Raw genomic sequence first — 25,943 nt, forward strand, 5'->3', positions numbered from 1 at the left:
TCTAGACCCGAAATGTCAGCTTTCCTGCTCCTCTGATGCTGCTTGGCTGCTGTGTTCATCCAGCTCTACACCTTGTTATCACTGTGCTTTTGGATGCTGTTTTTGAGAGGCAGCATGTAGAATTGGATAGGGGATGGGTCAAAAGTAGATCCTTGGCTATAATTTAGGTAGATATGATTGTGAAAGCAGTCACTTATAATTGGGTGGAGGGATATTGGAGGAGACTCCAATAACTGTATCAAAGGTTGCAGATAGGTCAAGAAGCATGAGCAAGGACAGTTTGGCTTAGTGACAGTCACAGACGTAACTGAATCAATACTTCCAATTTAGTGACAAAGAAGTTAACAGTGCCTCACATTTATGGTGTTTCCGGTCATTTATTGTGCATTCCTTTGCCTTGTTTGTCATGCCCCAAATGCAAAAACTCACTTCTCTGGATTGAATTTTAGTTGCCATTTTTCTGTTTTCCTGGCAGGTTCAATGGTATATTGCTGCAGTCTAGGGTGTTCTTCCTCACTAAAGTACGGGCCACTTTTTGTATCATCAGCAAATGTTTTAACCATGACCCCAACATGTAAATCTAAATTACTAATGCATACAACGAAAACCAATAAACACTTGAAGAGGAAGTCTCACATGCATGAGAAACAGCAGGGTTATAGGATGATAGAACAGTTCTTGCAAAGAGTTGAGTATAGGTTGATGGATTTTCTTATGTGCTGTATCATGACATTTCAAAGCTACTACAGAATTACTTAAAGAGGGGAATATGCGAAATAGCTCAATCTCTTCCTAAACTAAAAGTGTTTACTCAAAACAAATGTGACTATGTTGCCTATTTGTTGCCCTACGTTCTTGTTCCCCTCCAATCATTGTGTTCAGATTAACATCTACGTGGAATTTGTACCAGAAAAATAACTTTACTTGCAATGGTTATGAAACAATTTCCTCAAACCATTTAATTAGTATGTCAATGCATTTTAACGTATTCCTCAAATGATTTTTGTCCTATCCATTCATCCTGCGTGTTCACTCTTACAGGCTGCTCACAGATGCGATAGTACATTTTCTAATTGGCAAATAAGTTAAATGATTTGAAGATCCTTTAGTAAACAGCTATGTGTCATGTTATATTGAAACCTAAGGGAACATACAATTTTCCATATGTACAAAATTAGAAATTATTTCTTCGATTAAAGAGGAAGCCAGCGGGTGGCAGTAACACAGACCCACTGCAAAGAACACGGAGCGACCCTCAAGATGTTATAGATGACTTGGGCTCCCGTTTACTGTGCAACGCGAGGTCACAATCGGGATTTGAGACCGAGCTTAATACGTTTGGCTTTATTCGCGCTTAGCTCCGCCCTACAATGTGGTCTCAGCCAATAGAATCGTGGAGAATGTTATTACTGCCGCTATATTCTAGGACAGGAGCCAATGAGATGGCATAAATGACCCATGGCCGCGCCCACCACTCGCGGCCTCAGCCAATAAGGACGAGTGAAACTTACCGTCTGCTGGGTAACGGAGTAACAAAATGAAGCAGCTGTCATCAGGCAGGGGAGAGCCGGACCGAGAGCATAGGGATTGCTGAGGCAGCAATTTCAGGGCAACTGGAAGTAATCAATTAGAATAATATCGCTGCGATGAATCCGACGTAGATGAGCATATTATTTAAAAGGGCAGCAAAAGGGAATCCGGGGGCAGGATCCAACAGCATGACAGGCGTCAGTGGTAAGAGCGTTGGTGTTAAAGTAGGCAAGCAAACCAGATCAAAGGCTGCTAACACTACAGGTGCAAACCCGGTAACAGCCTCGGGTAATAATGCCAGCAAATCTTCCGGAGAAGAAGATGAGAAAGATGGTGGAGTGCTTTTCTATGTGAATAAAAGTGGTTTCCCGATTGATGAGCGCACTTGGCAAAGAATGTGGACGCATGTGGCTAAAATACACCCGGGTGGGAAGGAGATGGAGGAGAGTATAAGAAAAGCTGCATTTATACCCCGGGTAAGTGATTGCCTGCACAGCTTTTATATGTGGTTTTATACTGCTATTATTGAGTGTTTCGCATTTTTTTCAGTGTGGGAATACGCATGCGATTTGGACAAATTGATTTCTACTGTATACATTTTGGGTGATGAGAATCGAATTTATTTAGTACACATTACTAAATTCCTGACCAGAAATTCGTCACTTGGGTTAAAATTAATAAATTGTCATTGATTTTTTGTAGATTAGAGAAACACAGCAAATGTGAATGTACGTTCTTGATATCTCATCTGTTTTCCTCTCGTTTTTATCTAGCAAACCCAAGCCTTTGTGTGGCTTTTTTTTAATCACTTGGATAAAGTTAGAACAAAGTATGATATTTTGAGACAATTTAAAATACTGTCCATGAACTTTGCCTTAAGTGGCTAGTCTAAAAGTGTGATAAAATGTGTTTAAGAAACATTCCACATTTACTTTAGTGGGAGCATACATTACACTCAAATGGACAAAACAAGGTTTAGTTTGTGTTACAAATCCAGTTGGTTACGTCCATATATAGTTTAATTTGCTTCCCTGTTCTGCTGAATGGCCACAACTGTTATTAATGCATAGTTAAGCAATTGCCTATTTTCTCTGGTCTGAATTGTGAGCCACAAAAATAGATGTTCTCAAATGTTTCCTTTTCAAATATACAGTGTTTACAGTAAGGAACTGAAGTGAAGCTTCGCATCGAAATTTTGCATTGCTACTTTGAGTCTTGTTCGTGTTGAATGTATATGTGAAGCTGAACACTTAATCTTTGCTTTGTTCCTATTCAATTTGATGAAAAATTTTAGAAAGTCACTTGAGAATGGAAGGGAGTATTATGTAAGAAATATTGAATTTAGACCATTTGTAGCTAGAGAATCATCCACTATAATGGCTTCGCTTTCTACACTTTTATCTCTGGAGTTTGTCCCTCTGTGACCTCATTCTGTCCTATTGCTTATCCACTTCAGCCCTATAACTCCTCAAGATCTCTGCAACTCCAATTCTAGCTTCTTGAACAGCCCCAATTTTTCATTGCTCCACCATTGATGGTTATGCCTACATCCTAAGCTCTGAAATTTCCTCCTTAAACTTCCCCATAGCAGTTTCCTACATTTAGGTTGGCCCTTAAAACCCAACCCTTCAGCCAAGGTTTTGGTTATTTCTCCTAATATTCCAACAAGGTTCAGTGTAAAATTTCATCTGATAATGCTCCATTGAAGCCATAGAGTCATAGTCATTCGGCACTGAAACAGACCCTTCAATCCATCTCATCTATGCGAGCAGGTTTCCCAAGCTAAAGTAGTTTCTGTTGCCTGTGTTTGGCCCATATTCCTCTAAATCTTTCCTATCCATGTACCTGTACAAATGTCTTTTAAATGTTGTAATCATACTCGCCTCTTCCACTTCCTCTGGAAGTTCATTCCACATACACACCACCCTCTGTGAAAAAGTTGCTCCTCAGGTTGCTTTTAAATCTTTCCCCTCTCACCTTAAGCCTGTGCCCTCGAGTTTTGGATTCCCCTATCTTAGGGAAAAGACTTTAGCTATTCATCCTATCTATGCACCTCATAATTTTATAAATCTCTATAAAGTCGTCTTTCAACATCCTATGCTCCAGGGGAAAAAAGTCCTGGCCTGTCCAGCCTCTCATTATAACTCAAACCCTCCAGACCTGGTAACATCCTTGTAAATCTTTTCTGCACCCAGAATGACCAGAACTGTACACAGTACTCACTGATGTCCTGTACAGCCACAGCATGATGTCCCAACTCCTATATTCAATGCTCTGACCAATATAGGCAAGTATGCCAAATGCCGTCTTCACTCTCTGTCCAGCGGCGATGCCACTTTCAAGGAACTATGTACCTGAACTCCAAAGTCTCTCTGTTTGACAACACTGTCTAGAGCTATTAAATTAACAGTGCAAGTCCTGCCCTGGTTTGACGTACCAAAACACAACACCTAGCATTTATCTGCAATAAACTCCAACTGCCACTCCTCTGCCCACTGGCCCAGCTGATCAAGATCCCATTGTGCCCTTAGTTAACCTTCTTCACTGTCCACTATACCACCAATTTTGGTGTCATCCACAAAGTTACTAACGATGCTTCCTATATTCCACTTGAATGTTTTCACTATATTAAAGCCTCTCCGTAACTACAAATTTGTTGCTGAATCTCCTTGAATTCATCTTTCGTCCATCCTACATGCTGCTCCCGGACAAAATCATCTGAAAATTCAATGCCAAGTTTTGGGTATACACTGTTAACACCCAACACTACTATACCACCAGAATAAAACAAAGAACTGTGAATGCTGAAGATTTGAAACAAGAACAAAAATTGCTGGAGAAACCCAGCAAATCTGGCAGCGTTTGTGGAGAGAAAGCAGAGTTAACGTTCAGAAGAAGGGTCACTGGACTCTAAATGTTAACTCTGCTTTCTCTCTGCCGATGCTGTCAGACCTGCTGAATTTCTCCAGCAATTTCTGTTTTTGTTTCCATCACATTGTTACCTTTGTTGACCCTTCCTCTGTTGCACATCCAGCACTCAGACAAAAACCAAAAGTAACTCTAATTAAACAGTGGGAAGTAGACTGTCTTTGGTTCTTGTTACATGTTATATTCCCTAGCTAATAATTAAATTGCTCTCCTTGGTTACTGTGTCAGGCTAAACCAGATCGCTCACAGCACTGGCATCCTCCTTGACTTGAGCTGAGTTTCCAGCAGGATTTTCAGCCCATCACTACACTGCCTATTCCCACCTGCATAATATCGTCTGACTCTATCCATACACTACTACAACACACATCAATTTTTTTTATTTTTTATTTACCACCACATTTCCTACGCATCTTTGACTGGTTCCTTATTTTCACCCTCCAAAACTCAGCTCCTCCATAACTTAAGTTGCTCCTGTATTTGATCTATACACTCAGTCTAAGATCACAAATAGCTCCATTTTAAAATTCTCACCCTCAAAGTCAAGTTCCTGCACTGTCTTGTCCATTTCTATCCCCTCCCACCTGACAACCTTCCAGGAAGTATGCTGCTTTACATGTGGCCTTGTGTGCAACCCCTTGCATCTTTGGTCGATATGGCCGCGCGGTTGAAGATCTCAGTTTGTATGGCTGAGAGATGTAGGAATGAGACTTGCAGCAATGCTGTGTGTGTGTAAGGGAGAGTGAAGTATATGAATGTTAGGTATGAGTTCTGATTAATCGAGATTGTTGGAATGTGAACGAAGGACTGTGGGTTGAATTGAGGAGTGCCTAATGTTAGTAGTGCCCTTGGTAGGATATGGCATTGGGGGTGCAATCATTGACCCCTCCCACTCATGTGCAATCATTGACTTTCTTATGACAATGCATCTAGGCTATTGGTGCTTGACACAGGCATTATCCTTCATAGTTTTATGCTCCCATTGCGATCTTAGTGCCCATTTGCAAGACCTCCTGGCCCCTGAAGGAAAAGGACCTCTCTTCCTGCTCTAAGTTGCTGATGTCAAGACCTTGGAGTCCACTCTCTTTCACCATTGTTTATTATTTCCAAAGTTAGAATTACATCCTAAATGACCACCCAAGTGTGCTGCATTGCATCTCTCCTTTAAGAAGTGCAAGCTTACTTTAAGAGGTGTTAGTCACTCATGGTGTTGGGCTCCCACTGAGCCCAAATGGCCACAGCAATCATTGAACCAAACAAGCAGCACAACGTTGGTATGCTGCGTACATCAAAATATATGGGCAATTAATCACACATCACAATGCTTGGGATAACTAGGTGTAGAGCTGGATGAACACAGCAGGCCGAGCAGGAAGGCTGACGTTTTGGGTCTGGACCCTTCTTCAGAAATGGGGGAGGGGAAGGGGATTCTGAAATAAATAGAGAGAGGGGGGGAGGCAGATGGATGATGGATAAAGGAGCAGATAGGTGGAGAGGAGACACAGGTCAAGCAGATGGGGATGAAGCCAGTAAAGGTGAGTGTAGGTGGGGAGTTAGGATGGGGGTTGGTCAGTCAAGGGAAGATGGACAGGTCAAGGAGGCGGGGATGAGGCTGGTAGGTAGGAGGTGGGAGTGGGGGTTGAGGTGGGAGGAGCGGATAGGTGGGAGAAAAGACGGACAGGTGAAGGAGGCGGGCACGAGCTGGGCTGGTTTTGGGATGAGGTCGAGGGTGGGGAGATTTTGAAGCTTGTGAAATCCACATTGATACCATTGGGCTGCAGGGTTCCCAAGCGAAATATGAGGTGCTGTTCCTGCAACCTTCGGGTGGCATCATTGTGGCACTGGAGGAGGCCCAGGATGGACATGTCGTCCAAGGAGTGGGAGGGGGTGTTCAAGTAGTTCGCGAAAACCTCACAATGCTTGGGTCTGCTTTCAGGAGCTTTTGAATTTATCTACCCAATGTGATTAGTGTTCCACTGAAGTAGTCAAATCTGGTATATGTTTTTGGCACATTATGTTTACAAGGACATGTACATGCTGAGTACTCAGGACTTTCAAAGATGCCCAGAGGATTTAAAATCTTAGGTTAGCATAGACTAGAAAAATAGATGGTTTCTCTGTATAGGACAAGAGACTATGAAGAGGAACCTAGTTTATATTTATAAAAAAAAAATTGAATGGAAATAAATAATGTGCACTTTCATTTAACATCAATTGTTATGACTAGACCTTTAGGGTACCTCTTGTAAGTCAATAGATTTCAAGGTTTATTCATTCTGTAGTAGGTCTATGTAGTTGCCTCTGTCAACAAGGTCGACTTGTTGAGAAGCATCAAAATCTTAAGGTGCAAGTGAAATTCCAGTAATTCTCTTTGCCCTTCACTTCCTTCTCTTTTTATGTCTCTTTGATTATACGTCTGATAGTTTTGGAACACGTTCATAGCTAAAGGTGTTATATGAATGCATATTTCTGGAATTAATGTGTCATATCTCAGATCCGTACTGTTACAACAATAAGAAATTCTATAATGACAACAACAACTTATTGGTATAGCACCTTCATTGCCTAACCATTGCAGGTGAGGATGATTGGCTTACAAAGCTGTCTTGGGATCTACAGGCTTAATGGCATCTAGGGTATTTGTTGGTATGTGAGGTTCCTGGTCATGTATTACTGGTTTGGGTCATGGTTTGTTCTTTTTGCTGCTCTCTCTTTGGCATCGTTGATTTTCAAAATGCTGGAGTCCTTCCCACAGACCGTACCTCCATCTGGTCCAATCCAGGGCGATGGTCTCTAGGATCTGATGTCACTGTTGGATTTCTTTATGTTGGCTTTCAGCACTTGCTTGAAATGGTTCTTCTGTCTACCCCTGGACTTTCCAAAATGCAACACCTCACACTTACCTATATTAAACTCCATTTGCCATTTCTTGGTCCACTTCCCCAGCTGATCAAGATCCTGCTGCACTTTCTGATAACCTTCCTCGCTGTCCATAATTATCGCCTATTTTAGTGTCATCTGCAAACTTACTAATCATGCCTTGTATATTCTCATCCAAATCATTGATATAGATAACAAACAGCAATGGGCCCAGCACTGACCCCTGTGGCACACCACTAGTCACAGGCCTCCAATCAGACAAGCATCCTCCCAGTATTACCCTCTGCTTCCTACCATCAAGCCAATTGTGTATCCAATATGCCAGCTCTGCATAGATTCCATGTGATCTAACTTTCCAGAGCAGCCTACCATGTGAAACTTTATCAGAGGCCTTACTGAAATCCGTATAGACTACATCTACTGCCATCCCTCATCAACCTTCCTGGTCACTTCATCAAAGAACTCTAACAAATTTGTGAGGCATGATCTCCCACGCACAAAGCCTTGCTGACTACTGTAATCAAACCCTGTCTTTCTAAATGCATGTATATCTTATCCCTTGAAATCTTCTCAAGCAACTTACCTACCACAGCTGTTAAGCTACTAGTCTATAATTCCCAGGTTTTTCTTTGCAGTCCTTCTTGAGTAAGGGCACAACATTCGCTACCCTCCAGTCTTCCAGGACTTCACCCGTGGCTAACGATCATGCAAATATATCAGCCAGGGCCCCCATAAGTTCTTCCCTAGCCTCTTGCAGGGTTCTTGGATATATCTGGTCAGGACCAGGAAGTTTATCCACCTTTGTACATTCTAACTTCCAACACCTCCTCTGCTGTGATATGGACTGTCCCCAAGATATCACCACTAACTCCCCCAAGTTCCCAAGTCTTCATGTCTTTCTCCACGGTAAACACAGAGAAGTATTTATTGAGGACTTTGCTCATCTATTGCGGTTCCACACATAACATGTTCACTTTGGTCCTTGAGGGGGCCTATTCTCTCGCTAGTTATTCTTTTTCTTTTAACATACTTAAAGAATCTATTTGGATTCAGCCTAATCTTCTCAGCCAAAGCTATCTCATGCTCCCATTTTGCCCTCCTGATTTCCTTCTTCAGTGAATTCTTGTATCTCCTATATACCTCCTGGGATTCCCTTGATCCCAGCTGCTTGCTCCTGAGCCATGCCTCCTTCTTTTTTCTGGTCTAAGCCTCAATATTTCTTGTCATCCAGGGTTCCCTACTCCTGCCAAACCTGCCCTTCACCCTCACAGCAGCTTAAAGATCTTGAACTCTAGCTATCACACTTTTAAAGGCCTCCTCCCACTTGCCAGAGGACCATTTGCCTGCAAACAAACTACTCCAATCAACCCCTGTAAGCTCCTGTCTAATTCCATCAAAATTCACCTTGCCCCAGTTTAGAACTTGAACCTGTGGACCAGTTTTGTCTTTTTCCATAACTATTTTAAAATTAATAGAACCATAGTCACTGGTCCCAAAGTGCTCCCCCACTGTCACCTCACTCACCTGTCCTGCCCTATTCCCAAGTGTCGGTCAATTAGGACCCTCAAAATACTGCTTAAGGAAGCTTTCCTGAACACATTTAACAAATTCCACCCCATCTAAGCCCTTAACACTATGGCAGTCCCAGTCTATGTTAGGAAGATTAAAATCCCCCCACTATGACAACCCCATTGCTCCTGCTAGTCTTCCCAGTCTCCCTGCATATTTGTTTCTCTAGTTCTTGTTGACTATTTGGGGACTTGTAGTACAACCCCAATAACGTCACCATCCCCTTCTTATTTCTTAACTCCACCCACAAAGCCTCACTGGATGATCCCTCAGTTAATTCATCTCTGACTACTGCTGTGATATGCCCCTTAATAAAAAATGCAACTCCCCCTTCCCTCTTTCCCCCACCTCTGTCCTGCCTAAAGCACCTGTACCCTGGCACATTAAGGTGCAGGAAGAGAACCCCAGCTTTTAGATGTAACAGTGAGAGGAATAACAGCTTCCACAACTAGCTTCAAGACTCGAGCAACTGCTACTGCAGGTTAAAACTAAAAGAATCCTGGTTCTGTGGAGCTTGACCCCACCCATCCAGGCTGCTTCTATTGTTCCAACTTAAACAACCCAAGGCCTCACAAGCTGTTTACTTTATTGGCTTTTGAGCAGTTTGCTCGATACCTCTGTCTCAACCTTCATTAAAAAAGCCAAGACAAAATACACCACTTAAAGCCATAGCATCTTCACACTTCCTTATTCGAACTGACTTCAATTTTACTAAGGATCTTTTTTGACACATTTGGCCAAATACTATCTTGATGTCATGGACAGTCCCTCTCAACCCCCTCCCTGAATCCACCTCTTTTATTCATCTTTGGATAAAGTCTGTAATGGGTCCGAAACCAAATGGTCCGGGCAGAAACCAAACTGAGCATTGGTGGGAAGTATTTTGTTCATGTCACCTTCCGTCACTGATGCCTAAGAGTAGACTAATTGGGTAAGAGTTGCCTGGGCTGGATTTGCCCTTGTTTATTTGTGGGCAGGTCACACGTGGCCAATTTTCTACTTTATAGTGTAGGTGTCCGTTGTATCTGTACTGGAACAGTTTGTTTAGGTCTGGAATTCCAGTACTTAACACTGCAGCCATGTTCTTATTGAGCTCCCTGTACAATGTTAAGGGCTGGATACTCAGAATCATAGAGTCATAGAGATGTACAGCATGGAAACATACCCTTTGACCTAATTCATTCATGCTGACCAGATATTCTACATTAATCTGGTCTCATTTGTCAGCATTTGGCCCAGATCCCTCTTAAACCCTTCCTTTTCATATACCCATACAGATGCCTTTTAAACCAGCCTCCACCTCCTCCTCTGGCAGCTCGTTCCATACACGCACCATCCTCTGCATTAAAATGTTGCCCCTTAGGTCCCTTTTAAATCTTTCCCCTCTCAACTTAAATCTATGCCGTCCAGTTTTGGAATCCCCTACCCTGGGGAAAACACCTTGACTATCACCCTATCGATGCCCTTGATGATTTTGTAAAGTTCTGAAAGGTCACCCCTCAGCCTCTGGTCCAGGGAAAATAGCCCCAGCCTATTCAGCCTCTCCCTATAGCTCAAACCCTCCAACCCTGGCAACATCCTTGTAAATCTTTTCTGAACCCTTTCAAGTTTCACAAAATCTTTTCAAAGTAGTATTTCAAAAGTGGCTAATCAGTGTCCTGTACAGTTGCAATATGACCTCCCAACTCCTATACTCAATTCACTTTTTGTGGCTTTGTGACTCATTTGGGAAATGCAATGTTGAACCTTATCAAATATCTACTCGAAGTTCAGCATTCAAACACTCCTTTATTCAGTATGCTAGTTACCTCCTCAAAACATTCATCTAGATTAGTTACAGACGGGACTAATCGTCCTCAGTAATTGCTGACTCTCTGATCAACTGATACCATTGTCTAATAAACTCAGAAACTATCTTTTTTAGGATACCAGTCATTTGTAAAACAGTACCTTATTAAATCAAGTTTCTTTTAAAAGCAGTTTTCAAACTTATAGGAGGAAATGAACATGGCTGAAGTAATTACATCAGATGAAAGCATTCTCTATCTGTTTACAACATGATGCCAGAGCTGAGAGGATCTGCAGTCTGGGTGCTTTTGATCTGCAGGTTGACAGTTTATCTTATCTGATTATCCTTGACAAGACATTCATTTGGAATGCAAGACCTAGATGATATGTGAATCTACATTCATTCAAGCTGGTAATGGGAACATGGCAGTGGAATGTATATTTGATACTGACTTTGATTTAGAAATTCTGGAGCCAGACTGAAGATATATTTGTCGGTCTCTGGAGGTTGCCTCTAGCTCAGAGTTAATCTGCAAGTCCACATCACTGGCACAAGGAGGAATGTCGTGGAAGATCAAGAATGTTCCATGTAAAACGCTCAGAAGCTTCCGTGTTATCTTTGTTTTGGTCTGAATTTTCCTTCAAGAAATGTTACTTGCTTTTGGGGCCATGTAGAACCTGTCTGAGAGTGGCATGGAAAGGGTTTTAGGTGAAACTTTGTTTCCTAAAAATTTCCCGTTAGCTGTGGCCTTGATCCTTACCAGTGGTACTCTCTCTTTGCTCCTTGTTTTGTAATGCTCCTCATTGATCTTTCTGTGTTTCGTATATTTTAATACATTCCAATTTGATTTTCCTTAGTGTTATCAGCTTTAGATTTGTCACGCATCCATCCTCTCTTTTTTGAGTCTTGTTTGAATTTTTATTTATTTTAAAACACTACCATTTAAGGAATTCTAACCTTTGCTGTACCTTCTCTTTTACTTGTGGGAATGATTCTAGTATGTATCCTGAGCATGCCCTATTTGAACAATTCCCACTATCAGTGGAATCATTTTTGTTAGGTAGGTGTCTCAGTGCTTCCTGCAAATCATCAATGTACCTTTGTTCACTTGTAGTCAGCAGATCTGCAGGATCTTGTGTCGGTCAGATCCTTTCAGGCACTTATTGGACAGCAGTGGGCCTTCTTGCTGACTGAGGACCCTGGGGTAGGATATTCCTGCTGCCTGGAGCTGCTGGTAGTTCCAGAACTCACCATCCAGCAAGAAAAACCAGTAACACTTGATAATGAACATACTGATCGGTACAAGAAGAGTTAGACCAGTATATGCTATTCTTCAGTCTTTTTTTGACTGATTTTTCCTTCTGGACAACATGATGAAGGAAGCTCTGGCTGCTGCTGTTGCTGTATCCCTTAGACTCCCAGGAGCAGCAACTAAATAAAAAGGTGGATTGTGCTGGCACTGGAGGGAGGTAGGGTGGGAAGGATGTCAGAAGTCAGGGTGAGGAGGGGCCACATTTTGTCCAATGTCCATGCTGTCAATCATGCGTATGTTAGTGCAGATAAAGGAACTGCCCCATGTCCAACTGATATGTGGCTTGCATTTTTTCAATCTTTCTGTTATCCTACCTGCGCTGAGAAAATTGCAGCCCAGGAGGAGGTAGGCTCCAAGCAATCCTTGAGTAGCTGTTAATTGAGTACTTGAGGATTGGAATTGGAGGTGGAATACTGGGAAGGTTGCTTTCGAGTCTTTCCTGCCCAGAACTTACTTGAGCAGAAACAGAAAGGTATTGGGTAGCCATCTGTCCCAATGACCATCCACCTAACTTTCCTTGTCTACTGTGACCTAGGATGATTTCACCCTCTGCATGCATTTAATAAGCAGCCAATTTCTTTTCCTTCTTTGGTTTATTTAAGTAAGCTACCTAGTTAGACTAATCAGCTATTTTATCTGATTGAAATTTTATATTGTTTACAATGGAGCAAAAGTTGACTGAAAAATTAAGTTTCTTGCCGAAACTGTAAATAGAAGCAAGATTATGTAAGATGCTGTTATGTATGACTGCGTGAACCTTTGACATTTATCAAGCGTTCTACTGATCGGGGATATATTTTTGCTGCAGCAGCAATGTGGAAAGAGATTGGGTCAGCATTGTGCAAAGTGTAGCAAAATCGATCAGCAATACTTGATCACATTTTAGATTATGGAGCTATTCATTACAATCCAATTGAGAAATAATTCAGTGTTTTCTAGATGTGAAAACCACATTTACTATGAGATGTGGGCATGTTTTTTGGGGGTTACCAGGAATCAGTCATTTACAAAGAGAGGATTTTGTGGAAAAAAGGCAAAGTGATATGGTTACACATACAATGTACATCCTCTGAATACCACAAACATAATTTCAAGATCAGTAACCATCCAGTAAAGAATCATCATTTTAAGTAGCATTCTGAGCTTTCCTATGGTTCAAATATTATTGTGGAACACTCTATGTAATGAGCACTACCAAACAAACAAATCAGATAGTTCAACTGTGTTGAGTGACTGTGGGAACATGATTTGTTTTTACTTAAGCTCCTGCCTGGCAATCATCTTCAGAGAAATGAGTTTCAATCCTTTGTTGAACAAATTCAAAATGAGAAGAAAAGCAATCCTGAAACACTGGCAGAGTTTAATCAAGAGATGAGGAATATTACAATATCAAGTATTTACAGAGTAACATGACAGTTATTGTTTGTACAGGTATTACACAGTGGAATGTACTGTTGCATTGATAATACATCTTTTATGCAGATAAAATAAGTTACAAACATAAAAGTTGCAAATTTGGCTCTGTACAGCTAGTAGTTTTGGTGCGGTGAGTGCAGAGAAAAATGGCATCTGTGCTGTTGCTATCCACTTCCAGCAGAGCCCACACTTTGCATCACTCAGGGTTAAGGGCATTACTCCTGCACCCATTTTCTATGTTTCTGTGTTCCAAGCCTATATTGGAAATTTGCAATGTAGGCACATCATGCCATTAGTCAGCACCTAACCTGAACTGACTCACCATTTGCCATTTTCAACTTGCTTAACAGCATTTCTTAAACATGCAGAGCTACATATGTTCAGCGATATGAGGAATCCTGATGATTGATTGTAAGTTAAAGGCATCTTCATTCAATTTGGTTTATGACTTTCTACCAATTCTTGTTCAGATGTTGTTATTAGTGTGTAATTGGAGGAGTTTGTAAATGTTTGGCAAAGTCTAGAAGACATACTGCTGGATGTTGGGACAGTACTGTTTGCTACAGTGAGAAGAATCACATTGCACTAAAAGTTGACGCTGTTGTTCTCTGCACAGATGCTGCCAGACCTGCTGCGTTTCTCCAGCGTGCTCTTGTGTTTGTTCCAAGAGAGGAAGTTTATTGCCTTCCCTCCAAATTGAATGCGCATATGGTTTTGCCAAGATAGCACGATACCCCCTGCAGTGCAGAATTTGATCAATTGCACACACAATAAACCGTACAAAACTGAAGCAATAATCCCAGTTTATGTCTTTGGTGCTTGCCTTGCAGGTGTACTCATTGGGGAAGCACGCTGTTAGAGCACTAGACTAGGCAAAGGCAACTGCAGGGCAGCTGGTTCTCAGGTGGCATTGACTGCTATGGGCATCTGCTCCCACGATTTCCTCATTGCTTTGTTTTCGGGAGCTCCTGGACCCTGTAGCCTCTAGCGCAGCATCTGAGAATCCAATGGTATGTTCCCTGACGTTTGTGCCTTTTCTGTTTTGCTCCCTACAGTCTTTCTCTTAATTTCTATTTGCTCATTCAGCCAGAATGCACCTTGCCTTTAAGAGGATTTGTCTTACATGAAATAATGTAGTGCTAACTAGTTTTAAAATGGTGCTAGTCTGAGCCCCTGCTGAGCTATGCAGCCACTCCACATCGGATTTGATGCTGGGTTGCAGGTAGCATGAAGTTTGTGTGTTGCCTGTATCACTTTGTGCGATTGTCTAGTGCCTGTGCAATACCATCTCCACACCCTGGTTTTGGGAACTATCTAATTTTGCTCCGGGTACTTTCTTCCTCTTCCCCCAATTCCATCCTTTATATCCAGTTTTATCTGAATGATGATAACTGTTGTTGCGATGCTGTTACACAGACACCAGAGGTTCTATCAAGCTAATCAACTGTGGCAACATTGTAATCTCACAGGATCTGCTCTCACTTAATGTATCCATGCTTACTTGCCACTAAAAGCAAGATGGTGACTTTTCTTCTCCACCCAACTCAGGATTTCCACTGCCAAACAGGCCCACTCTCTTTGACCAGAAAAGAGATTCAATTGCCCTGATGTCTCATACCAACCTCAAAACTTCCTGCACTCTTAGTAATCAGTACAGCCTAAACTCCCAACTGCTCTTTTTAGATTGTGTTAAATACTTTCAGGTTTTTTTTCTGCTTCTGTATATGTAATTAAAAATAATGTTGTGAAATAATCTGCACAAACTTAAACTGCTGCCCAGCCCTAAACTGTTAATTGCCTCCACCTTACTTGCTTTGCCCAGTCTCTGCCACAATAATTGCACTTGCATTTCCCTCAGTTCCCATCCATTGCCTGCTGTACTTGGCATACTGTGTTGCCATTCTCCAATCCTTTCACAACTCCAGGCTTGACTGCTTCAGTTAGAAATCCTCAGATTCTGTCTACCGTTTATCGAGGTGCCTGTTGCTGTATCCACCAGAGCATTGTCTCAACTTGTGTTTTTGGTTTGCATTTCATTTATTTTGCCAGAAGTTAAAAATGTCTCATTTATTTGCTTTCATAACTAACAGGAAATCATGAGATACGCATGGGAAACCAGCTACTATTCCTTCAGGACCAAGAGTTTATTTGTGACAATTTTTTGGTCACTATGGATGGGCCCTTTTAGGCAGTTGTTAATTATGTCATTTTTATTCTGCTTCCTGTAAGTCTAGGTTTATTTTAATTTGAACAAGTAACCAACTCAAGTAATTGGCTGGTTTTATTGAAATATGTACCTTTTCAGTAGCACATGTGATAGTTTCAAGTTTTTTTAAATTACCTAATTATTCTATCTTTTAGGAGGCTTTAAGGCTTGGTAGGTAATTTAGAAGATAACCCTAACCCCAAAGCAGAGCTAAAAGCTTTAGGTTCAAGTCCTACTCCAGAACTTATTGCCTAATGAAGGAGCATTCATGATGATGTTCAATAGATCGATAATCAGCCTGTTAATGTCTCTGACATCTCCCTGCTGTTTCCAAAGGGAAAAAAATGTGCATGAAGAAGAAAAACAAATAATACCACCTTAAGGCAGCCGTTGCAGCAACTAGTAAACTCTGAATGATCTAAAATTCAAAATTAAGTCATAATAAAACACAACTTTGTTCTTGGTTAAAACAAATCAAAAGTAACTAATGCACATCTGCCCTAAGTGTCTATTTAGAGTGGAAACATTTAGAACAGTTTCTCTTGGAGATAGTGGTGTAGCTGCAATGCCACTGGATGAGTAAGGCAGAACTCTGGGTTAGAAGTTCAAGTGTTCACATCCCACCAAGACCAATGATGTAATTTGCATTCAGTAAAATCTGGAATTAAAAGCTAATCTAAATGGTGACCATGTAACAAGTCAATTGTTGTAAATGCCCATCTGGTCTACTAAAGTCCTTTAGGGAAGGAAATCTGCTGTCCTAACTTTGTCTGGCCTGCATGTGAATGCAGATCCACAGCAATGTCCTTGTTCCTTAACTGCCCTCTGAAAATGGCCTAGCAAGCCATTTTCACTCCAAGCAAAGGGCAATTGGGGATGGACAACAAATGTTGACCTTGCTAGCGACACTCAAGTCCCATGAAATAATGTATTTAAAAAAATCTAATCTCTTTCAAAGAGGTTGAATGTTTCTATGTCACTGGTGCTGGCATGAAGTGCAGTTCTAACAGCAGTGAATAGGCTCCAAGAGAAGCTGTTCCTTATTGTTCAGCTCTAATTAGACACTTCGGACAGATTGGCAATAGGTACTTTTGATTTGTTCCATCCATGAATAGGGTTGTGCTAGAAGATGTTCAATTGTAAAATATCTCTGCTGTGTTGAACACGACAGTGCTAAATTCAGGGGAGGTTAATTATAGCAGTAATGGGCAGGAACTGGAGAAATTAGATTGGGGGTGGCTGTTTGAGGGTAAATCCACATCTGACATGTGGACAACTTTTAAAGACCAATTATTCGCTCCAGCAATAAACAGCTTTCCCCTTATCATACCGTCTATAAGTACATCAGAGTAATAGAGCAGAATGCAGAACATAGTGTTAGTGTTACAGCTACAGAGAAAGGTCAACTTTATTATATGAGGTCCATTCATAAATCTGATAACAGCGGGGAAGAAGCTGTCCTTAAATCTGTTAGTACGTATTTTCAAACTTGCGTGTCTTGTGCCCAATGGAAGAGGCTGGAAGAGAGTATAACTGGGGTGGGATTGTCTTTGATTATGTTATCATAGAATCCCTACAGTGTGGAAACAGGCTATTCAGCCCAACAAGTCTACACCGCCCCTCCGAAGAGCATCCCACCCTGACTGATACCCGTACCCCTGCATTTCACCATGTCTAACCCAAATATCCCTGGACACTATGGGCAATTTAGCATGGCCAATCCACCTAGCCTGCACATCTTTGGACTGTGGGAGGAAACCGGAGCACCCGGATGAAACCCACACAGACTCTGGGTGGGTGGTGGCGGGGGGAAATGTGCAAACTTCACTCAGACAGTCACCTGAGGCAGGAATTGGACCCAGGTCCCTGGCACTGTGAGGCAGCAGTGCTAACCACTGAGCCACTGTGCCGCCCTCAAAAATTGCTTTCTGGAGGTAACGGGAAGTGCAACGGAGTTAATGGAAGGAAGGCTAGTTTTTGTGATGGACTGTGTTCACAACTCTATTTTCTTGCAATCTTGCACAAAGCAGTTGCCATACCAAGCTGTGATGCATCCAAATAAGATGCTTTGTGGTGCATTTATAAAATTTGGTAAGAGTTATTGTGGACAAGTTGAATTTCCTTAGGCTTCTGGGGAAGTAGAGGTATTGGTGTGCTATCTTTACCGTAGCGTTGATGTGATGGACCAGGACAGACTGTTGGTGATATTTACTCCTAGAAACTCAAAGCTCTTGACCATGTCTACCTCACCACCATTGATACAGATGGGGACATGTTCTCCACTTTGCTTCCTGAAGTTGATGACCAGCTCCTTCATTTTGCTGACATTAAGGGAGAGATTGTTGTCTTTACACCATGCCGCTCTGCTCTCAATTTCTTTCCTAGACATAGTGGAACTTTCAGTTAAGTAATACGTAATTAACATTCATTGTTATTCAGATTTAATCTATCTCTTTTGTCTAGCACATTAATGCTATCAAGTAGCTACATAGCTCAACTAGTACCAACAAGAAGGATTAGTTGCAGTGAATCTACGCATAATACATCGATAGACTGGCACCTGACATTATAAGATTGTGAGCAGTGGAGGAATCTGTTGCCTCATGTGAGATAGAAGTAGCAGTAAGTATTTAAATATTTAATTAAATTGCAGCAATGGTCACAGCCTGAAACAATCTTCAGTTCTGCAAAACTGCAACCATTCAAGGAGAAGAATGAAGAAATTTCCTTGGGAGAGGGAGGCGGGGAAGGCGATGGCCTAGTGGTATTATCACTGGGCTGTTAATCCAGAGACCCAGATAATGTTCTGGGGACCTGGGTCTGAATCCCGCCACGGCAGATGGTGGAGTTTGAATTCAATAAATATCTGGAAGTAAGAGTCTAATGATGACCATGAATCCATTGTCAATTGTTGGAAAAACTCATCTGGTTCACTCAAGTCCTTTAGGGAAGGAAACTGCCATCCTTACCTGGTCTAGCCCACATGTGACTCCAGACCCACAGCAATGTGGTTGACTCTTAACTGCCCTCTGGGCAATTAGAGATGGGCAATAAATGCTGCCTAGCTAGCAACACTCTCATCCTGTGAATGAATAAAAAAAATTCATATCAGAAATCTGAGAGGGTGTACCTTTTCAAATATTCCAAAGCCTGCATTTAAAGGCTGCAGGAGCCTTAACTGCACTAAGCCTGCCTTTAATAGCTGGAATTAGTGGAAAAATATTGAAAAATCGTGTAAGGACCCAGCTGAATCTCAAAATAGCAAGGTGAAATAATCGTTTAAGAATACTGGAGAAAACTGAGATTTTTTTTGTGAAAGAAAAGAATGTTCATTTTAAAAAATGGGGAAAATAACAATAAGAATCAAATAGTAAGCAAAGAAAAATTGAAGAGTTATTATAAACAGTGTTTTGAATGAAAATATATTTTTGATTTTCAACTGAAAACCTTTCTTTAAGAATCATACTCGGTGCGACTCCATTTTTTAAAAAAGTAAATTGTAGCAAAATGCTCCGAAGGAGCACAGAGAGCAATCTTCCATAGTTCTTAACAGGGCACAAAAATCATGGAGAAGATGGAAATGGTTTGAATAAAATGGGGTTTTGTACAAAACATTAAATTGTGGTATTTCTTCATATAGAATATTTCAGTGATATTTAAATCTAATTATCAATGGATGAGGTATGCGTGTTTTTATAAATTTACTTGTGGGACATGGGCATCTCTGGCTGGTCAGCATTTATTGCCTGTCTCTGGTTGCCCTTGAGAAGGCAGTAGTGGGATGGGTTGACCCACAATGCCATTAGGGAGGGAATTCCAGGATTTTGATCCAGCGACAGTGAAGGAACGGCGATCTATTTCTGAGTCAGGATGGTAAGTGGCTTGGATGGGACCGTGCAGGTGGTGGCATTTTGACGTATCTGCAGCCCTTGCCTTCTAGATGGAAGTAGTCATGGGTTTGGAAGGTGCTGTCTGAGGATCTTTGGTAAATTTCTGTAGTGCAGCTTGTAAATAATACACATTGCTGCTACTGAGCATTAGTGGTACAGGGAGTGGATGTTTCTGGATGTGGTGCCAATCAAGTGGGCTGCTTTGACCTGATTGGTTTCAAACTTCTTGAGTGTTGCTGGAGCTGCACTCATCCAGACAAGTGGGGAGTATTCCATCACATTTCAGACTTGTGCCTTGTGGATGTTGGAGTTTTGGGGAGTCAGGAGGTGAGTTACTCACTACAGTATTCCTAGCATCTGACTTGCTCTTGTAGATGCTTTACGTGGCAAGCCCAGTTGAGTTTGTAGTCAATGGTAATCCCAAGGATGTTGATAGTGGGGCATTCAGTGATGGTAACACCATTGAATATTAAGGGGTGTTGGTTCCATTTTCTCTTATCGGAGATGGTCACTGCCTGTCATTTTTGTGGCACAAATGTTATTTGCCACGTGTCAGCCCAAGCCTGGGTATTATCCATATCTTGCTGCATTTGAACATGGGTTGTTTCAGTATCTGAGGAGTCATGAATGCTGCTGAATGTTGTGCAATCATTGGCAAACATCCCCATCTCTTAGCTTATGATGGAGGGAGGGTCATTGATGAAGCAGCTGAAGATGGTTGGGCCGAGGACACTGCCCTGAGGAACTCCTGCAGAGATGTCCTGGAGCTGACATGACTGTCCTCCAACAATCACAATCTGTTTCCTGTATGTCAGGTATGAGTCCAACCAATGTATGTGTGATTTTTTTTCTTTTTGTGGAGCCCTGCTGGAGTTTTCTGACATGGAATGTGATCCACCAAAATAATTGTCATGACCTCCTCAGTTGATTAGGCTAATTAAAATTCAGCTACTGTAATTTTCTGAATAAAGGGACAGCAAACCACTTTGGTGCAGGAATGCAGGGCTTCACTCGGGCTTTCTAAAATGGAGTGCAATATACCAAACTGATCCTACGTTGATTAGACCAATGAAAAGTTAGTGACCTATTTAGAATTTTCTATTTCTTAACACTGCATTAACTATTAGTGAATCATAGAACCCCTGCAGTGTGGGAGAAGGCCATTTGGCCCATAATATCCACACCAACCCTCTGAGCAGCATTCCACCCAGACCCACTCCCCTACCCTAACCCTGTAACCCTGCTTTTCCCATGGATAATCCACCTAGCCTGCACATCCCTGGACACTATGAGCAATTTAGCATGGCCATTCCACCTAACCAGCCCATCTTTGGTCTGTGGAAAGGAATCGGAGCACCCAGACGAACCCATGTAGATAGGGGGAGAATGTGCAAACTCCACAGTCACCCGAGGGTGGAATCAAACCAAGGTCCTTGGTGCTGTGAGGCAGCAGGGCTAACCACTGAGTTACTGTGCCGCCTCAAGCTGTAAAGCACTTGGAACAGTGCTGAGTGCAGGAGTGGTTTAGGGCAACAAAAATCAAACAATTTAAAAATTACTGCAGCGTGGAAAGCTGGGAAGGGAGTGCATCATTTGCTCCTCCCAAAGGAGGGCTCCTTTCAAGCAACATTTGAAAAAAGTGGAGCAGACTTGAACTGATTTTCCAGATGGACAGGGAGAAAGGTTAAGAAGGTGTAGGAATATCTGTGACAACAACCTGGGACTGTACAGCATTTCTACTGCTGCTGCAACAACCTGATCTTTCTGACACTCATCTGACTTTCGGTGCTAATAGCTCTAACTCAATGTAGAAAATCAACACCACAACTTCCGTCCAATGGGCCATCAGGCCAGCTAATGCATTACAGCAAAAATAGGATAATTCTGAAAGATGTTGAATGGTTTCAGATTTAATTACAGAAATTTAGGAAATTTCTGAAAAGGTAAGTGAGAAGATACAAGTTACAAATTTCAAGAACAACAAAGCTGTTATGAAAAAATGATTAATTGAGCAATTCATCTTCATTATCCAATAGTTAAAGAAATAATTGCAACTTCTAGAAAATGTGCTGTAGAAGATACAACATTTAATAAAATGGAAGTGATTGAATGACTTAAAACACTGAACAGTAAACGCAACAAAAAATTTGGAAAATCCCAGCAATGATTCTGAAGTGATACATTGGAGTCAAGCAACAATAGTTAAATATAGTGAAAAAGAAAAAGATAATACACCTACAAACACTTTTAAAATCCCCAAATCCTCCAGACGGAGAATTGGATTAGATTATATAGACGATACAATTCCTGCAATATAAGGTTGCTTCAGGATTACACTAAAAATTCCCAGAAGTACACGTGAATATATTTCTTTATGTTCTAGGCCTGGTTGCAGATGATGTTTTTAAATAATAGAAAAGAGACAGATGCCTTTTTGATAATATTCTAAGAGCACTTGACAATTACTTTACATCAAGTGCCAACTGTATAATGGAGAGCCAGATTTAACAGGATACAGCTTCCTGGAGAATCTGTTGACAGCAACTGATAATGATCAGTACATTGTCAGGATTTTGTGTGGATAGTTATTTACAACCGGAACTAATTTGAGAGAATGTTGTTGGAATTTCTGATTCATCTCTTTTCAAATGTTACAATCAAAATATATTTCACATTGGAAAGATAACGGTAAAAGCTGAAATTCAAACTCTGCTCAAAGAAATGATGGGCAGCGGCAAACTAACCTAGTTCAAAGCTCATCAGACCTTGTCAACTTACTAAAGTACCAAAATAATAAAACATTGTATGATAGACCAACAGTAAATAACTTTAAATCCTTTGATTCTAAAAGTTAGTTTTCCAGATATAGAGTTAAAAAGAAAACAGAGACACAAAGGTTAACATCTTGTCGTAAGCATCTTTGAAAGAAAACCCATAATACCAGGATATACCTTCATTAGACATGCATCAACTTTTCTGAAGGGTGATTATCCTCTATATGATCCAGATATGACCCTGATCATACAGGTTATCCATTATCCAACTACTTTCAAACTTGACATTGAGGCAAGTGATTCTGTTTTCTCAGAGAAAATTCCATGGTTCAGAAGAATGAAGCTACAACTGTCTGAGAGAGTATTGCATAGAGAAGGTAGAATATGACTCAAAGGAATACAGAGACAAATGCTCTGTGGTATACGTGCACTTCTGCAGAAACCAGCAATTCTGAGCAGAAATAAATGGTTCACTTTTAAAATTGAACAGTACATTGAAAAACCTCAACCAGGTAGGAAACTAGATAACAATGATCAATGTACCTTTTACTCAACATAAAGACTCCATAGATCCCAGAAGAATGTTTGTTTACTGAGTCTGAGGGAAAAAAAGAAGCCACTCGAGATAATTGGACAATATTACTGATATTTCACAGGTTTGGTGGAATTATTCAATTGCCTTTCAACCGCAGATACAATTTCAAAACCTGAGCATAGGATATCCTTGACGCCATATCAATCGGGGCACTGTGGTAAACCCTGAATAGAGTCAATTCAACTGTTTTTGAAGAAGCAGCATCAAAACAGTGTGGTCAGCTTTACTGTATGAGTGTCACTATCAGGTTCAGTGTCGACCGAAAATATACAAGCTAGGGTGAAGGGATCACAAGTGAGGTGTACCTTTATAACCATGTCAGAAGGGGAAAGTTCATTCTTCCACATACACAACCATATTCTCTGGCCTAATTTGAGGAAAATAAGGATCCTCCAATAGATACAAATGTCCACGAGCAGCATCAATTCCAGAAGATGTCCTCAGCAAAGAACATCACAGAAATCAAAACTCCACCAAGATTCCACTTGGAATATATGGAACCTGAATATTTCTTCAAGTAGCAGAGTTTCAATCCAATCAAGGCATCAGTCATTTATAAAATCAAGGACTTGGTGGTAGAAGTGAGCTCAGGGTAGTGATAAACCTACTTTCAATATTTCAAACAATTATATGAAGAATTTAACAACCAAAAATGTGCTTTGGAGATATATAAGGCAGTTAGTATGTGAAAATGTTAACTGATTTCACAAGATAAACTCTGTCCAGTGGGATATAAGGACAATTCCTGCAAGGAGCTAACCAGCTCTCCATGTGTGTACAGTGCCCCAATGATTATTCTTTCCAGTTAACAGCATAGCTCACATTATTACTTTAGCTTACTCTTAACGTTGAGCCTGATGTCTTGTGAAGCAGTCATGTATCTCCACCTATAATGGAACTAGTTCATAAGTAATGTGCTGTAAACATTTACTGTTTTGTCAAGATAGACTCCATCTTCTGCCAGCAATGTCACGTGGACATCCTTTGCCACTTGGTATCAGTAGCCTAATACTAGCAAGAAGTGTGGGTGGTAGTAAATCCATTCATACCATGTTGACTTGCAACCTATGTTATAAGAAACCTAGACCTTCCTTTTGATTTATTAGCTCCTCCCTGTGCCTGTGTTTGCTTAAAACCTGCTATATCTCTATAATCTCTTCTTGCTCCAGCAATGAATAATCAACTTGAAATGTTAACTCTGTTTCTCTCTCTACAGATGCTGCCAAACAGCTATTTCCAACATTTTCTGTTCTTACTTCAGATTTTTAGCATTGCAGGATTTTCATTTACTGCATCAGATTTCTGTTTTTGCATGTTGATAGCATCATTTTGTACTTCATAATTCCTATTTGTTAATATGTAGAAATGTATTTCATAATAAGTCATTTGTGGCCAGATATTCTAGTGTGGGGATTGCGCATAAAAATATAAAGACATTCAAGATGACTATCTCCATTATAACATTATGTCCTTTGTGTTCATTCAGCCTCCAGTTCCATCACTGCCAAAATACAAGCCATCCATGTCAATTCCAGATTGGTTGCGCACAATACAAGGCTACATGAAGCTGCTGCAGTATCCTTTCTATTTTAACCTTTTTTAAAAACTCATTAGTGTCAGTAAACAAATATAATTTGCAGCATCCGTATACAAGGCTTTTCTGGGGTTTAAGATTCGATTAAGGTCTCTAACCCTAACTGCTTGTTCCGGTCATTATTTAATAACTTTATTCTAATCTAATTTTGATAACTGTCTTTGTATTACTGGCTTTTTAACCTGGAGTTCTTTTAATCAGTAATTACTAAAATTGAATATCTCTCAAAGCTCTTTTAATGCCATTGCAAACCAGGAATCATGAAATTGTTGAATTCTGTATGAGCTATTCTGCAAATCTATGTATTTAAGAGAATCTGCTCTATCTGTCTGATTTGAGCTTTGTCTCATTCACCTATTACACCTGTGCTTACTGATTTACATTGGCTCCCAGTCAGGAAACATCTTTACTTTTAACTTTGCATCCTTGTTTTCAGGTCCCTACGTGCCTTGTCCCTCCCTTTCTCTCTCTGCACCAGCCCCACCAACCTCCAAGATGCCTGAGGTCTAATTCTAGTCTCTTATACATTCCCAATTGCAATTGCTTCCCCATCGGTAAACATGTCTTCAAATGCCTGGGCCCCAAGCTCTGAAATTTCCTCACTGCATCTTTCTGCCCCTCCAACTCACTCTCCTCCCTTTTAAAAGACTCCTTAAAACTCACCTCGTTGATTAAGCTTTTGGTCATCTGACCCAAAATCTCCTTATGTAGCCCAGTACCATACTTTGTCTTATAATACCTCTGTGAAATGCATTGGGATGTTTCATTATATTAACAATGTCAAATAAACATGAATTGTTAATCATTAATTATAAAGTTTATATTATTATTAGATTTTAATTATAAAATATCATTAAAAGAACCGTTGGCATTGATAACCAGCAACTATGTAAACTTCTGATAGTTGGAAAGATATGATTGACTTACTACTTTGCTTTTAGTCTTTAGTGTTGGGTAGATTTAATGCACATTATTTACTGAGTAACTTTATTAAATAAGAAGGCTTCTTGGGCACTAGCTATTAGTTTAAAGGAACATTGTGTGATGTGCTCAGTGTTCTTTGCAAGCTTCTGCTGATTGTTTGCTCATTTCATGTCCTGTTTCAAATTAATTTGGGTTTTATTCAAAATTTAATTGTTACTGACTCATTAATTACAAATATGACCACCTTCCTTCCTCTCCATGATCTCACAAAAGCAGTCCTTTTGTACAGTTTCCTTCAGTACAGAGCACAAGGAGAACAACTCGAGACAACAAGGTGCAGGGCTGGATGAACACAGCAGGCCAAGCAGCATCATAGGAGCAGAGAGGCTGACGTTTCGGGCCTAGACCCTTCATCAGAAAAGGGGGAGGGGAAGGGGGTTTTGAAATAAATAGGGAGAGAGTGGGAGGCGGATAGAAGAGGGATAGAGGAGAGGATAGGTGGAGAGGAAACAAACAGGTCGAAGAGGCGGGGATGG

At 40.9% G+C, this 25,943-nt stretch overlaps 1 protein-coding gene across 1 annotated transcript in view; it reads left to right on the forward strand.

Moving 5' to 3' along the window:
• Nucleotides 1-1,537: 1,537 nt before the first annotated feature.
• vash2 (vasohibin 2) overlaps nucleotides 1,538-25,943 on the forward strand; it is a 100,182-nt gene continuing 75,776 nt past the window's right edge. The window contains exons 1-2 of the mRNA XM_020512000.1: nucleotides 1,538-2,006; nucleotides 24,376-24,464. Coding sequence (XP_020367589.1) covers nucleotides 1,662-2,006; nucleotides 24,376-24,464 — 434 coding nt within the window. The 5' untranslated portion in view covers nucleotides 1,538-1,661. The remainder of the gene's footprint in view (nucleotides 2,007-24,375; nucleotides 24,465-25,943) is intronic.

This window comes from Rhincodon typus, chromosome 9 (assembly GCF_021869965.1).
Source record: "Rhincodon typus isolate 14 chromosome 9, sRhiTyp1.1, whole genome shotgun sequence".
NCBI lineage: Eukaryota > Metazoa > Chordata > Chondrichthyes > Orectolobiformes > Rhincodontidae > Rhincodon > Rhincodon typus.